This window comes from Colletotrichum phormii (genome assembly GCF_030913505.1).
Source record: "Colletotrichum phormii strain CBS 102054 chromosome Unknown BDP81scaffold_11, whole genome shotgun sequence".
Taxonomy (NCBI): Eukaryota; Fungi; Ascomycota; class Sordariomycetes; order Glomerellales; family Glomerellaceae; genus Colletotrichum; species Colletotrichum phormii.
This window is the reverse complement of record NW_026851453.1, coordinates 82413-97165: the sequence shown is the minus strand read 5'-3', so window position 1 is coordinate 97165 and position 14753 is coordinate 82413. Positions and strand designations below refer to the sequence as shown.

At 54.2% G+C, this 14753-nt stretch overlaps 6 protein-coding genes across 6 annotated transcripts; 4 read left to right on the top strand and 2 right to left on the bottom strand.

Annotated features, from left to right (window-relative positions):
• Positions 1-178: 178 nt before the first annotated feature.
• Positions 179-1950, top strand: BDP81DRAFT_428750 (uncharacterized protein). Its single transcript, XM_060590455.1, has 5 exons — positions 179-391; positions 460-612; positions 664-1111; positions 1163-1186; positions 1238-1950. Exons 1-5 carry the CDS (start codon positions 340-342, stop codon positions 1659-1661), a joined length of 1101 nt encoding a protein of 366 aa, XP_060444551.1. The 5' UTR covers positions 179-339; the 3' UTR covers positions 1662-1950.
• Positions 1951-1969: 19 nt separating this feature from the next.
• Positions 1970-3350, top strand: BDP81DRAFT_428746 (uncharacterized protein). Its single transcript, XM_060590454.1, has 2 exons — positions 1970-3192; positions 3291-3350. The coding sequence occupies exon 1, from the start codon at positions 2262-2264 to the stop codon at positions 3096-3098; it is 837 nt and encodes a 278-aa protein (XP_060444550.1). The 5' UTR covers positions 1970-2261; the 3' UTR covers positions 3099-3192; positions 3291-3350.
• A 220-nt stretch (positions 3351-3570) lies between these two features.
• BDP81DRAFT_394602 (uncharacterized protein) lies at positions 3571-4790 on the top strand (the record flags this gene model as incomplete). The annotated part of the gene is made up of 3 exons (XM_060587983.1): positions 3571-3826; positions 3962-4123; positions 4315-4790. 3 exons carry the CDS (start codon positions 3571-3573, stop codon positions 4788-4790), a joined length of 894 nt encoding a protein of 297 aa, XP_060444549.1.
• A 2681-nt stretch (positions 4791-7471) lies between these two features.
• On the bottom strand, positions 7472-8463 carry BDP81DRAFT_31558 (uncharacterized protein). The gene is made up of 4 exons (XM_060584098.1): positions 8261-8463; positions 8085-8190; positions 7683-8001; positions 7472-7621 (listed from the first exon to the last, which is right to left on the bottom strand). Exons 1-3 carry the CDS (start codon positions 8386-8388, stop codon positions 7687-7689), a joined length of 549 nt encoding a protein of 182 aa, XP_060444548.1. The 5' UTR covers positions 8389-8463; the 3' UTR covers positions 7472-7621; positions 7683-7686.
• Positions 8464-8594: 131 nt separating this feature from the next.
• BDP81DRAFT_31528 (uncharacterized protein) lies at positions 8595-9265 on the top strand. Its single transcript, XM_060584077.1, has one exon. It carries the CDS (start codon positions 8716-8718, stop codon positions 9160-9162), a length of 447 nt encoding a protein of 148 aa, XP_060444547.1. The 5' UTR covers positions 8595-8715; the 3' UTR covers positions 9163-9265.
• A 104-nt stretch (positions 9266-9369) lies between these two features.
• BDP81DRAFT_320727 (uncharacterized protein) lies at positions 9370-12477 on the bottom strand (the record flags this gene model as incomplete). The annotated part of the gene is made up of 8 exons (XM_060584543.1): positions 9370-9682; positions 9745-10232; positions 10289-10848; positions 10901-11182; positions 11233-11577; positions 11634-12182; positions 12253-12297; positions 12375-12477. 8 exons carry the CDS (start codon positions 12475-12477, stop codon positions 9370-9372), a joined length of 2685 nt encoding a protein of 894 aa, XP_060444546.1.
• Between the last annotated feature and the right edge of the window lie 2276 nt (positions 12478-14753).

The following is a 14753-nucleotide window of genomic DNA, read 5'->3' as shown; positions in this document are numbered from 1 at the left end:
ATCCCCCGTGTTTCGTGTCCCCCCTCTCTCGCGGGGCTCGATAGGGAAGGAGAAATTGCGTTATCTTTGCTGCGGTTTTCGGCGATAACCGGTGGGCTTTTCGCGACCTAGGAGCGTGCTCAAGCTTTGGAGATGTGGAAATGGTGATGAGTAGAGTTCGAGGGGACGTTTAGACGTTGTGATTACATAAGGAGCTATCTGTGCCCCTCCCCCACCTTTTAGGTACCGACCCGGCAGGTGGTATCGCGGAAGCTTGTCGATGAGCCTACGATCTGACTGGATTCCTTCTCGTTTCATTCGTTGCTACCTTTTTAAACTTCCACAACCCAGATAAATACCATGTTTCAGATCGCACAACCGGTTGTTGTGTCTCTCAACGACCTTAAGGAGGGTGAGTTCCACAGAGCTGGATCGTGGAGTGGAACGGACAGCAGCTTACATGTGAAATTCACATCATAGGCAACATTCCCTTCGAGACTCTGAAGGAAGCTTTTGGGCCCGATACTCTGGGAATTCTGGTGGTTAAGGACGTGCCGCCCGAATTCACTCATTTGAGGCATCAGACCTTATCTTATGCATCTTACTTGGGCAACCTCCCTGAAGAGGAGCTGGGTACGATACAAATTGCTGCCCGTCTGCCCACCCCTGCTTACATATGAGCAGTCAAGCTTGAGAACGAGAAGGCTAAATACCTGACGGGCTGGTCCCTGGGTAAAGAAACACTCAAAAACGGCCAAATTGACACATTCAAGGGCTCATACTATGCGAACTGCGCATTCTATGTTGATGCAACTCTCGACTGTGCCAAGCCGACGGCCGAATTCAACCAGAACAACTTTCCCGAGTACCTCTCGCCTAATATTTGGCCTTCACAGGACGTCCTCCCTGGGTTCAAGCCAAGCGTGGAGAATCTTTGCCGAATCATCATCGATACAGCCGTCTTAGTAGCCCGAGCGTGCGACAGATTTGCCGAGTCCGAGATCCCAGGATATTCCAAAGGGTATCTTGAACATGTCGTTAGTACATCGAACACGACCAAAGCGCGCCTCCTGCATTATTATCCACAAAAGAAAGAAGCTCCTGCCAAGATTGGTGCAGCCGACGATGACTGGTGAGCCGTCCAGTTGAAGACCGTCTTGAGAAGTTTACTGACAGATACAAGGTGCTCGAGACACAAAGATCATGGGTAAGTGCCCCTCTTATCGTTGGAATTGCCAGTCGCTAACACACTCGGGAGATGTCTGACTGGCCTGACGTCTGCCATGTTCATCGACGAGAAGGAGACTTCTACCGCGGTGCCTGAAGCCACGAACAACACTTCAGCAAGCCTACCACCTCTAGCGGAGCTGGAAGCGTCTCCCGATCCTTCGGCAGGGCTGTACATCGAATCGCGGAGCGGAGAGACGGTACAAGTCAAGATACCGCGGGATTGTATCGCCTTTCAGACTGGCGAAGCTCTAGAGCGTATCACGGGCGGCAAATTCAAGGCAGTACCGCACTTCGTGAGGGGGGTTAGGGCAGCGGTGAGCGACGGACGCGTTGCGCGTAATACGTTGGCCGTCTTCACTCAGCCAAACCTCGGCGAGGAGGTGGACATTGAGCAGCACATAACGTTTGGCGAGTTTGCGCGGGGCATCGTGGTCCAGAATACTGTATCATGAGAGTATCGTAGTTCCGTTGACGAGAGTATAAACGAAGGGCCGTGTCAAAGTCAAAGTCGGCTTGTTGAGTCGCTCCGTTGTATGTGACTCGTAGTTGAATGAAGCCGACCCCGAGGTTGAATTTGTCAAGATTGTTCGGGGCCACACAGTGGGGAACCCGACAGCAGGGGCCCGGCCGGTAGTCCCGGAGCTCGGTACTTGGTGTTAAAGGGAGGGGACCAGTCTATACTCCGAAAGGCAGCTCGGAGCCGTAGCTGAATATTCCAAATCATCAATTCTGGAGGACTAGAGAGCTAGTCTGGCCGAGGCCCAAAGGCGCAGAAAGATAGCGCATGAATTCTCTAGAATTGCGTGATGCTAATGGTGAGTTTTGAGGTTGCTCAGTCAGCAAAGCTTTTCGTGCGCTTGCATCATGATTGCAAAACCTCACCGATTGGCAGCGAATCTGTGGACAAGGAGCTCTATCAACACCCGGAAGCTACCCCGCCCCCGCCGCCTGCTCCAATGGGGACCTTTCGTCACCACTCGCTCTCTGAGGTAAGGTACGGATACTGACTGCTGCTGGGCCACTTGCATCGCATAACCTCCAGACAAAGCTCCATGAAGCTCCCCTCGAACGTCTTATTAAACCTGACTCGACGCCCAATCTTTGCGTCGTCTCTATTCTCACCCATCTCATCCTCAAATCCGACGATAGTACTCACCAGCAGAAACACTGCCTATCTCCAACGCAAAATAAGAACCACCATCACATCTCGTTTCCGCTACACATCACCAACAATGGCCGTACCACCCAAATTCGCAGCACACAAGCTCACCTTTGGAGCGGAACCCAAGCCCTCCACCGATGGTGTCCCCCCGCAGCCGCACACCATCGAGCTCTACCTCGACTACGTCTGCCCCTACTCAGCCAAGCAGTTCAACACCTTTTACAACGCCGTCGTGCCCGCCATCCGCGCCAACCCGACCTGGGCCGCCCACCTCGAGGTCATCTTCCGCCAGCAGGTCCAGCCCTGGCACCCTTCGAGCACCCTCGTCCACGAGTCCGCCGTGGCCGTCGTCAAAGTCGCGCCCGCCAAGTTCTGGGCGTACAGCGACGCCCTCTTCAAGGCGCAAAAGGACTACTTTGACGCCAACGTCGTCAACGAGCCGCGCAACGAGACGTACAAGCGCCTCGCCAAGCTTGCGGGGTCCGTGGGCGTCGACGAGAAGGCGGTGCTGGACCTGCTCGTCGTCTCGGACAAGCCCGATGCCGAGGGCGCGCTCAACGTCGGCAACGGCGTGACCAACGACTTCAAGGTGCTCATCAAGCTCGCGCGGTTGACGGGCGTGCACGTTAGCCCGACGGTGCTGTTTGACGGGTACCCGAACAACGAGATCAGCTCCGGCTGGACGCTTGATCAGTGGAAGGAGTGGCTTCAGAAGAACATTGTCTGACTTGAGGGACGGCGGGGATCGGCGCGGGATCACAGACTTTGAGTCGATGAGATGTTGGTGCTCTATTAGCTGAGGCAAGGAAGCTGGCAGGGCCCTGTCGGATTCTCACATTAGCGGTCTTCTGTCACGTCAACCATTCAACCTAGCATAGCCACTCGTATCTGAGAGTAAATCAAATAAAAAGAACTATACCAAAGGCCAATGCCAGCTCGTGACCATCAATTGTTGACCTCTCTATGAGTTTCGGCGATGATGGAATGTAGTACACCATCCGGGCGCTGGATACCGACTAAGTCAAGCCGCGTCGCGTGGGGAAAAATTAATTGATATCGGTTAGATGCGTGCAGTGACCTCATCCGCCGCCGCATCTCATCTCATCCCATCAACCTCTCACTCTCCCTAATCCACCCAACAAAGCGCCCTCTCACTCAACCCCCCCCCCCCCAATCCCAATTGCTCGGGCAACCTCACAATGTCCCTCCTGCGGCTCGCCTTCATACGGCAGCCCCCGCAAACGATACGAATCCTCCCCACGCTCCGCCAATGCGCTCTCCGCCCAACCCTCCGGAAATCTCTTCAGAACCAGCAATGTAGCCTGAGACGGCCCTTTGCCTCCGTACCACCACCACCGCCGCCGCCGACCACCGGTCCCCGGGCCACCGTCAACACACCACCGAACCCGACCTCGGCCGGCGCCGGAGGCTCTGCCGGTCAGGCCGGAAACCCGCGTGAGTAGTAGACCCCCCCCCCCCCCCCCCCCCCCCCCCCCCTCGTCTCAAGTCTGTCCGTAGTACCTTATGGGCCGGGGGGATTCATCCTCTCATCTGCTGTGCTGCGACAGAGGGCTAACGATTACCTTCCAGAACTGCCTGAGCGACTTCTCATCTACCACGCCGGCACCGGCCGGACGGCCTTCCTGGCCTTTTGGAAGATCACCACCGTCTTCTCATGCGTCTTCTTCTGCTTCGTAGCTGCCCCTAGCTACGTCCGCGCAGAAGACAAGACGCTCACCGAGGCAGCGGGATGTAAGTTTTTACCCCTATATACACACCTTCACTCTAATCTCATCTCACGATTCCCTGCCCTCCTCCTCCTCATCTCCTCCTCCCTCCGTTACGCACAATCACAGCACAGCACCAGTCTCTCTCTGAATCCTCATACATCTAGACAAATCATGAAACTCGTCGCGCACTCACTAACACCCCCACCCTCCCAGTGGCCGCCTGCGGCATAATCCCCTTCCTCTTCATATCCTACACCTCAGCCCCCTTCGTAACCTTCATCTACCTCCGCCTCCCCCCTTACGCGCGCCAATCCCGCGCCCTCCTAGAACGCTACGTCCGGACCCTCCCGCCCACGGCCCAGCTCGAGATCGGTACAATGGGCCTCGTCACCCGTCCCCGGCTCACGGCCGTCACGGCCGCCGAGCTCCGCCCCGTGGCCGCGGACAGCGGCCCCTTGGCTACGCGCCTCGGCATCGTCACGCATACCAAGGACGTCTCGGCGCTGATGGCGAAGCGGAGGTGGTATCACTATCGCCCTGTTGGCCAGTTTGGTATCAATACGGGCGTTGAGGCCAGCGGAAAGAAGAGCGGCGGTAGCAGTGGTCGCGGCGGCAAGGGTGCTAGTCACGGCGTCAAGGATGGATGGGTGTGGAATATTGTGCGCGAGTCGCTGGGTAAGCGCAAGTGAAGGGCGAAAGGGCACATTTTGCCAAGCGTGTTCCACCATGTATCCGAGACTCTCAAGTCAGGGTGAGAGGGATGCCGGTCAGGGAGGAGACGGTAGCACTGTACGATTCAAGCATGTTCAAGAGAAGGCGAAAGTGTATCCGTACGTGTGTCCAGTACATCGTTCGTTGCGTTGTCTAGAGGGGGTATGAGGGGGAGCTCTTCATGAGTGAGAGGGCGTGTGGTCGGGAGCCCGCGGGAATTCCGGCCTTCAATCGCGTGCGCGCGGCAAGCATTCCGTTCGATATAGAAGTCGAATTGTATACTATCAAAAAAAGGTGACAGATGACACCTCCCCCCTCCCCTTCCCTGACGCGGATGCACTGCCACTAGTCATTCAGATTTCGCCACGGCCCAATATCTGCGGATTCGAGTCAAGAGAATCAAGACTCAAGAGGAGCTATTTTGGACACCCGCTGGATCCAACGGTAACGGTGGGATCGAGCCATACTAGCATATCCATAACGTCGTGGAGGTGCTTGTAGTTACCCATATAAGAGGCAAGAAAAAAAGAGGTGCTCTACCTAGGTTGAACCATGTTCCGGGAGGCAATCGCCATCGCCATCACTTCTGAAGCCCCATTTTTTCGCCGCTGACAACCTCGGTATGTCCAAGTGCCCTGCTGTGTACGGATACATTCTTGACTCCTTCAACTGGGGCCCGAACTAGGGCTCCTCTCATGTAGAGTGTGGAAAGTTGGTTGTTGAAAATATCCAGAAGAGAGGTCACGGTTATGGAAAAAAGGGCCTAGAACCAACAGAACCCAAGGCTAATAACGAAAGCGAGCTGACTCTGCGTCTGCCGGGGCCACAATTCAGCCCCAAAGCCCCATTTCCAGCCGTCACCACCACCACACCATCTGTGCAGTACGTTGGCTTCCCCTCCTCGGCCACCGTCCGTCCGTCGCCGTCGCCGTCACCCGTCGCCGTTAAACGGCCTCCGTTCCTGTATCTCATCACACCCATTCACATCCGGGCGCCGAGTAAAACCCAGAAATATTTCACTAAACTCCGAAGTCATCCCCTCTTTACACGGTCTCCTTCTCACACCCCCTCCTCTATGTTGATGCCAGTGGGAGGATAGCCAGGACATTTCCAGTTGACGATGCCTATGGCTATCGATACTGTGTAGTATACCTCAGAGATACAACGACCTTCCTTCACCCTTTCTAAACCCGGCATCCGGCAGCTGCATCCGATCCTATCATTCCTTACAAAGACAATTGAAAGGTTCAGAATTGAGGAAAGCACATAATGATTACCTATCGTGCCGATGTAGGTACTCGGAGACCCGGGGGGGGGGGGGGTGGGGGGGTGTTGACGTCCGGGTAGTCACGAATCTACCCGTAGAGCAAATCGGGACTCAATAGTAGAGATGAAATCGTATCTACATGCCTAGTAGGTTAATTGCGAAGCAGTACCTATCCTACCATTATGCTTGTGTCATCTTTCGCAAGTTCTACGAGGAAGGGAGGGGCAACATCCTTTTTTAAAGTCCGAAACAAGAAGACGCACGTCGAGATGCAGGTATGCATACCTTTCCCAAACTTCACCGTCGGCCACGCCGAGAAACCTCCCCCTCCATCTGGACGCCCTTCTTTTCAGTCCCAAGTTCCCCAACAAGACACGAAAGTATGCAAAAGCAGTAACATATTACATTGCTTGGGACCGGAAAAAAGAAAAGCGGGGGAAAACCCCCCGTTAGTTTAGTGTGAGATCCCCCCAAAGACCACCAAGAAAAAAGATGCGATGAAGATGGAAGCAAGATTCGAGTCTATTGGACCTGCATGTCCAAGATCACCACAGATGGCATGCATGTGGGAATGAAAACCACCACAATCCTGGAATGTCCTTTTTTTTTTTTTTCCCCTTCCCCCTCTCTTCATCCAAGTCCCATTACCTACCCCCCTCCCTTTCCTTTGGGATTCAACCCCTCATCCTGCACGCCACGCATATTCTTGCGTCAACTCGCTCGCCCACGCAACTCACACTTCTCTCGGCGATACAGGGACCCGGTCTGATCGTTGGCGTGGCCAAAGAGAGAGAGGGGTGAGGAGGAAGACGACGGGTATGTAAAAGGTACGTAGGTATTCGTAGTCGACCATCGTCGCAAAAAGATTAGGAAACGTGCCAAATGCCAAACTCTAAAGGCGACCTCCCACGAAACAACGTCACTTCACTCAGTCCCAGGTACAGAGTAATGGAACTCCCACACTCCGTATTACTGCGCACTTCCTGTATGGCAGAGGGCACAATCTCCAACATCTCCAACATCTCCAACATCTCTCCTCTTCCCGCCGCTGAACCCGACCCGAACCGACCTGGTCCCAGCTGCGAAACACGAGGCATCGATACCCATGCCAGCGCGGTCCCAGCGAAACCCAGTTGCCCAGCTTCTCGCCGACCAGAGTACAGAGTATTGTACACGTACGTACCCACGCGAGTGTCTCTCCAAAAGACTATCCAACTTTTTGTTTTTTTGTTTTTGTGAACTTCACCGTCTCATTCCCTGTTCCCCGATCGTCAACGAGTGACGAATATGGACTGTTCTCGACTCTGCCCATCACTTTTTGCTTTGTTAATTTTACCCTTTTTTTCTCCTGCGTGTGAAAGGTAAAACCCCCGTACTCCGTACCCGCCGCCTACCAACCCATCCCTACGGCAATCGTCCGCCCAATGCTACCAACGGGGGTTCACGGCAAACCACAGCGGCAATCGTCATCATTATGAAGCGGAAGCGAAGCAGAAGCAGAAGAAGACGACAGAAGACGACGACAGAAGACGAGAGAAGAAACTAAATTATGCGGTTTCGTAAGTCAGTGATGTAAGCTTGTGACTGAAAGGTAAAATCTCACCAAATTATCGAGTTCCAACAAATGCACCTCTCTTGGGCCCTGGCTCAAGGGATCCCGCCCATCGAATGTCATTGCTCCTCCTCTCCCCTCCCCACACTTTCTTTTCGCCGATCAAGAGACTCGAAACTACTCTGCTTTTCCGAATACCCCGACATCCGACTCCCGGCTTCCGCGCCGTTTCGCTGTTCATGATCTCCCGTCCCGCGGGTGCGGCGTGGCTCCTACGGAGCGGAATAGCCGACATCTTGTCGACATGGTAAATCTTTTTTTCGGTGTCGTAAGGCGGCTGAGTGGGATAAAACATGGCAGTCGTAAGTAACTGTATAAGCGAGGTCAGACGTAAGTAGGTATACCAGCCGCCCCAAAAACGAACGCTTCTGCCGACCGCCGAGACATACCTACCTTAACCTCACCTTGAGGTTTGAACCTGTCGGTTAGCCCGTTTGCCCCGTCAAGGCTCAACGTTGTTTCCAATGGAAGTTCCCTTTGTTCTTCGCCCTCTGATAACCTAGGGGTGTGGGGTGTGTGGTGTAAGAGTATGTGTACCTACCTATTACCGTGGAAGGGGGGGGACAAACGTCTTTTTTTGCCTGTGCCTGTGCATGCAAAGCCCGTCCGCGCTCGCTCGAAGTTGAGACCATCTGCTTATGCAATGTCTCTTTGGGGGGGTCTTCTCAACTTGCGGCTGAATGAACCCTGTGAACATGCCAACATCAGATGCCGTGGCCAATCATCTCACCCAATGGCGAGACTTTGCGACCGCTTTGGGGACTTCCCGGTAGGAGCTCGCCTCGGGCACCACACACACACACACACACACACACACTCACCTAGATCTACCCATTGTCAACTCCCTTCCCACCCACTCCAAACGTCTTACTCCTTGCTTGCCAAGCAAACAATGCAGCGAATGCCCGTTTCCGCGGGTTGCCTCTGGTGTTGCCGGCGTGGTCTTCACTTCACTGTGCTAGGTTGACTGAACTTGTATGCGCGCGCAGGATGGTATCATGTCCGTATTGATCGGTCCAAGTCAATGGAAACAACGAAACTTCTCTCTCTCTCTCCTCTCTTACAGTTACTTTTTGGGCCTTTCCACCAATGTGATAGTGAGCAAACAGGACTCCTCGTTCGCGATGCCAAGGTGCGCGCCGTCTCCGTACGCCGAGCCGAAATGGGCCGCGTCAGTGGCTCCTTCGTAAGGCAACATGCCAAATATAGTAATACAGTCCAGAAATACAGACCAGGACACCACTTCGCCAATCTTCTCTCCCTCTCTTTCCTCGCACCGTCCCGAAAAAAACAAAAGCCTCTTGGGAGCCCCATTCCCGGTTGGGGGCCATGCCTCCGAAGGGGCATGAGTGACGCCGGCGCCCGACATGGATCTTCCGTTGTGTTCCCTCCTTCTCATTTTCATCGTAATCGTGTACATGTATTTCGTCGCGAGAATAAACCGTGTATGAGGCGAACAAGGACCGTATAAAGCGAAAATCCAAGATATGTACGTGCATCGCTGTAGCTAAAGGGGCACCTATTCGTCGGTCCAGAGGCGGTTCGTGGAGGCACCCCGTAAGCTGGCGAATGTTATGAACCGGTAAACTGTCGTCGCTATACCAAAGGTGTAAAACATCCCGCAGATGTTGCCGACAAGAAGGTTAGGTAGCTTTGCAAAAATCAATTTGGAAACGGCTCATCGCCGTTTCATCATAGGACCACCACTGCCATCGTAATCCCAGGCCCGTTTGAGACCGCCTTCGTAGACACTCGCCACGGACTCCTGCCACATCGCCGGCGAGACAAAAGTCTGCACGGGAGCTGCAGAGTACTGTTGCGGCATCTGTTGAGAGGCCACTGGGAGAGTAGCATTGACAGCCTGAATGTCTTGGAGAGACGGGGCTTCGGGTGCACCTGAAGACGGAGAAACACTAAGCGAATTGGACTGGGGAGGCAGCGTCGAAGGCTGTGGTTGGACCTGAGGCGTACCGAAAGACGTGTTCCATTGTCTGTAGACCTGGATTAGCGGATGGCTCCTTTTGAAGGCGGATGATTGTCGACAATGACTTACTCAAAAATACGTGCAGGATTCCAAGCCCGCGCATCCGACAACGACATTGTTTGCTGCATCCCCGGCGCTTGGGAACCTTGGCTTGCCATCATGACGAGTGACTGTATAGCAGGCGAGTCACTCTTGGTATCCACAGGTCCGGCAGAAATAGGAGGTGTAATGGGGTGGCTGGTATAACTGACTTGGGAGTGTTGAAGGTTCTGCGTGTCCAAATGGTGGTCCAAGGAAGCAGTGCGTGCCATGCCCGGCCTGTAACCCCTAGGAGGACTGGAATGGTTGGATGATTGGGGACTGCCGTAAGGGAAGCTGGGTTTAAGGACAAAGGGTTTCCTGACGTTAGCAGAAAACGCTTCGCGCACCGCGTCGACTTGCTTCTGCAGGTCGGCCATCGGCCAAACCGACATGACCCTTTCGAGAACCCGCATGTGCCGCGTGAAAAACTCTCTCGCATCAGTGTTCAGATCAGGATCTGGAGATACAACAGCCACCTGTGCACCATAAAAGTTAGAGAGCCAGTAACGGGGAAACGCAGATGATAACCCACCAGATGGAGCACGATGCAACACAGTCCGCAATAGACAGTGAAGCTGAACCCACGAAGCATGCACTGCAGTCCAGGAAATCCGAACGAGTTCAAGACTGCCTCTTGGAGCCGACATAGAGCCTTGGCAGAAGAATAGCAGATCATCATGTGCTGCTTCCACTGTCCATCCTGCGCGTTGGGGTCCAGGAAATTCAGCTGCGGTCGGTGAAGCAGAATCAGGGTGAGATAGTAGTAGGAGTGCAAGTTGCCGATGTAAGGTGACGAAAGCCATGGTGGCGAGCCATCGGGTGGGAAAGTAACCGACAAATCCGCTGGAAGGTCGTTCAACCAGGCATTCAAGGCCGGGTTGAGCTGTACAAACTCGGGGTCGACACCCCAATCCTTCGTCTTCTTCTTCTTGAGATGGCCATAGGCCGTGTTCATGCGGCTGACGTTGCGGACAATCCGTGCGAAATAGGTGAAGTTGCGGGTGATGTGGTACTCAGAGTCGTCGCCCCCAGGAACTGGACGCGGGACGCTGAAATCGATGGAATCCAGCTCCACGGCGAGATCAGTCCGGCCTACATGAATCAGCATGTTGCTACCAAAAGTCGAGTAAGACCAAGTACTAACCTTGAGGAGAACCAATCATGGTTTCACACACGAAGATAGACTGCCAAATTCGGCTCTTCATCTGGCAATCCAGGGGAGAAGAGCCACATGGCCTTCCTGCTTGATGATCCGCGTAGTGCTCGTCCAGACCGAGATCCTTGCCCATTTGAACGCACTGCACAATCGTCATCCACGAGCGGTAGTAGTAACCACGCTTAGGTGCTGCCTCCCGAGCTTTCAAGATGAGCAGAAGGGCCTGTAGAGTGCTCAGTCTTGGTACGTCCATAAAAGAGTCGGCGTGCTCTATCATGATTGTTAGCTATTGTCTACCCAGCTGACGGATGCTTCCATACTTGTTGCCAAAGCGAGCCATTGCTGCCCTTGAGCAGGATCGTCGGCTAGTCTTCCACCCATAGCGAAAAGAGCTTCGAGAATGAGAGGCGATACGGATTCTCTATTCGTGTTCCACTGGTGGTAGAAGACGCTTTTGCTGAGAACAGGCACATAGGGATGCACATGGCTGAAGAACAGATCGAAGTAGTGCATGACCGTCTCGTCATCCGGCATCAGTTCAGGCGGAATGCGGATCTTGAGGCCCGGTCCGGTGATGATTGGCGGAAGAGGAGTCTTGTACTCCTCGTCTTCAACGGCAGGCTCCTCATCATGCAGGAAAGAGGCCTTGTTCCTCAGATACGGTGCTGCATTGCGCGTCAGTAACTCTGCTACGTACGAAAAGCTGCGAGAGAGGGCCTACCCGTTCCAGCTTCGTTGACCTTCAGAGAACCCAGAAGATCAGCGAGGTCTGATTGCTGGTACGAGCCGTCATTGGAGTAGGTGTCGGGAGGAGAATCTGGACGTTGACTCTGCTGAAGAGGCGGCGTTGGGAACACATTCTGACCGGTGTAAGACTGTTCCATCATCGACGACGACGGAGAAACCGTGGTGTAGTGCATGTTATGTTGATGGACTTGCTGGTCGGAGTAGTGAACAGGTGGGAAGACGTTGGGATCCGAATATGCGCCCTGTGCAGCATACATCGAAGGGTTGGGCTTCTGACCGCCGGCCATCATAGACTGTTGCTGCATGGGAACTTGCTGGCGGAAGCTGTTCTGCAGTTGCGATGAGGCAGCAGCGAACTCATCCCCAACGGGCTCATAGGCGTCGCTAGAGGTGCCATCGTACTGGCCATTGGGGCGAACGCAATGGAGCTTGAGTCTGATACACGCCGAGCAGGGCCAGGTGTTCGTCGTGGCCGCGTCGCACTTGATCTTTCTTCTTCTGCATCCTTCACAAGCTCTCATCACTTGATTTCATCAGTTTAGCTAGACTGCACACATGGGTTGAGTCGTTTGTTCAAGGGAAAGTGAGCATACCCTTCAATCGTTTATGACGGTTGTGTTCATCCACGAAGACATAATCTACAGAAAATCACATTTGGTTAGACGAGACGTTGTGGACAGGCCGAAGCGGAGGGCGGTAGAGGTGGATGGCGCACTCTTTTGGGTTTCCCTTTGAGGGAACTGCTGCGGCGCGAAAGAGAAGCTGCCCATCTGGGAGCTCTGAGGCAAGATGCGCCTCACGGAAGGATCGTTTGACATTGTGAATTCGGACGTGACGAGTCGTCGATTTGTTGGTAGCGGTGAGGTCGTAGAAGTAGTCTCGAACGGAGAGCGGAGTCAAAGAAGCGGTTACATTCAAGCCGGTTGCTTGAGTTCTGGGTATGCGTAGCTGGCGACGACCGTCCTAACCTGGCCGCGCACTCGGCGGCTCTTTCTCTCTCTCTCTCTCTCTCTCTTTCTCTCGTTCGCTCGCTCTCACTCTTACGTTGAGTGAGTCCTTCAGTGCTGGGAATGTCGGCGACTAGACAGACGTGTCTTGTGCAAAAGACTTGTTGGAAAAGAGGAAGTTGTAGGAAAAGAAAGTACCAGAGGGGAGTTGTGTCTCGAATTTCTCTCTGGGAGCGCGCTGGGCTAGGAATTGTCCGGATTGGTGGGTGATGGTGAGGGGGGTACGCGGGAGAAGGTCAAGCCTTATTATGAATGGACGACAGGTCCCGGCGTGAGGCGTGAAGGGTTGACGTGGGTAGACCTAGACGGGGAGGCGACCGGGGTAAGGAACAAGATCTGGGCTGGGTACACACAGGCAGGGTCATATCACTGAGCTGCTGGGGCCCAGAGGAAACCGATGTTCGATGATGGATGCGACCAGGAGTCGATGGGGGGGGGGAGCCGGGAGCCAGGACCCAGGACTGCCCAGGATGGCAGGGTAGGCTAGACGGTGGTGGACAGTGCTGTGAGGAGGTGAGGATGAGGAAAAGAAGAGCGGCAGCGAAGGAGAGCGAGAGAAGGAGAGAGTGTGTGCGTGTGCGTATGCGTGTGTGTGTGTGTGTGTGTGTGTGTGTGTGTGTGTGTGTGTGTGTGTGTGTCCAGGGTCGCAGGAGGTGGACAGGGTTGCGTGAAGGTAAGGTATCCGTAGTTGCAGTGTGGTTGTGAGGTAGCGTCCTCGAAGGGTGTTGGAGAAGTGGATAATGGGAAGAGAGAGTGAGTGAGTGAGAGGTGTGTGGGTGTGTAATGTGTTCCTATGCGGATGTGGAGGAGGGCGTGGACCAAGGGTGGGAGGTCGAAGTTGCGCATTGCGGCGACGGCGTGAGCGGCAACAGCAGACGAGAAGCAGAGAGCTCAGCATGAGAGGCCTGGGGGGTCACTTCCTCCTCCTCCACTCGGTACACCTTCGACCTAGGCAGTACCTTAGTGAAAGCCGGGCAGGGCAGGGCAGCACCAGCACCACCATCTCATTCTCAATAATAAGGCACGTTCCTAGCAGCGCCAGCAATAGCACCAGCGCCATGGAGGCGGCCGAAGAGACATCAAAGGTACATGGTCGAGCATTGATGGTGGTAGGAACAAGTACCTTGCCCGTTCCTCTATCCTCCACCTTTGCCTTCTTGCCTCCCCTGACGGATCTCATCTTTCTTGCTCTCTCTTTCCCAGAGGTTCCAACTACATAGTACATAAGGTAAAGGAAGACTGGCTCCTCTTTACCCCTCCGGCAAGCTCACCTCACAGTGCAGCATGTCCATTGAGGCCCCGGTGCATTGCGGATTCAAGAGGATGCTGGATGCGGTATCCGTACCTCACAGAGTATCCATACGAATACCCATAGTCAATAGTGCTCCCGTCTGCTTTCTGTATGTACTTTGGAACCAGACAGGCCAGGCCAAGATGCAGAGCTGGCGGGGGCCCAGCGTGCAGGGCAGCGTTGCAAGTCCAGAGGTAAAAATGCCCTGTCGCAAGCCGAATCTGGCAGTGAGATGAAGGATTGGCCAGGGGATGCGAACCTTCAACTCTCGACGGGACTCGGGATTCATAGCCAGTAGGTACGAATACGTACGCAGGTACGAAATACTTGACTGACGGCTGTTGCCTTCTATTCTCATTTGCCGGGTTGATGTTTGATGGCTTCTTTGATGCTGGCCGTGTGAAATTGGACCCAGGAGTGCCAGGCCCCGGGAAATGGCGTCGACAAAGAGAATAATTGGTTCTCTATGCAAGCCAAAGAATTGTGGTGGTATACTTCCCACCCGGCATGGATTAACACCGGCCTAGTGCGCACTGCGTAGTCGTTTCCCCCTCCTTCTTCTTTCTAAATCCGAGGTACTCCGTCCGTATCCGTACTTTCTACATATTATTAGTCGTCAGTCTTTCTTTGGTCTTGGTCAGTACGGATACCTAGACGACGTCGACGACGACTGTGGCCAAAAGGGGTGACCGAGGCAAAAAGTGAGGAGACTGGGCTAACACACAGACACCACATAACGGGCAGAAGAACAAGAGACGGATAGAATATCTCCTGTTTCTTTTCTTGGGTCGGACGG

Excerpts from the sequence above, each read along its gene's own strand:
- BDP81DRAFT_31528 (XM_060584077.1), top strand. The coding sequence starts at position 8,716 with ATGGAAACAACGAAACTTCTCTCTCTCTCTCCTCTCTTACAGTTACTT.
- BDP81DRAFT_31558 (XM_060584098.1), bottom strand. The coding sequence starts at position 8,388 with ATGTTCACAGGGTTCATTCAGCCGCAAGTTGAGAAGACCCCCCCAAAG. Across the intron at positions 8,191-8,260 it reads AGGCACAGGCAAAAAAAGAC|GTTATCAGAGGGCGAAGAAC; the intron begins GTTTGTCCCCCC and ends CCACACCCCTAG. Across the intron at positions 8,002-8,084 it reads AACCTCAAGGTGAGGTTAAG|TTACTTACGACTGCCATGTT; the intron begins GTAGGTATGTCT and ends TCGCTTATACAG.
- BDP81DRAFT_428746 (XM_060590454.1), top strand. The coding sequence starts at position 2,262 with ATGAAGCTCCCCTCGAACGTCTTATTAAACCTGACTCGACGCCCAATC.
- BDP81DRAFT_428750 (XM_060590455.1), top strand. The coding sequence starts at position 340 with ATGTTTCAGATCGCACAACCGGTTGTTGTGTCTCTCAACGACCTTAAG. Across the intron at positions 392-459 it reads TCTCAACGACCTTAAGGAGG|GCAACATTCCCTTCGAGACT; the intron begins GTGAGTTCCACA and ends TTCACATCATAG. Across the intron at positions 1,187-1,237 it reads TCGAGACACAAAGATCATGG|ATGTCTGACTGGCCTGACGT; the intron begins GTAAGTGCCCCT and ends CACACTCGGGAG.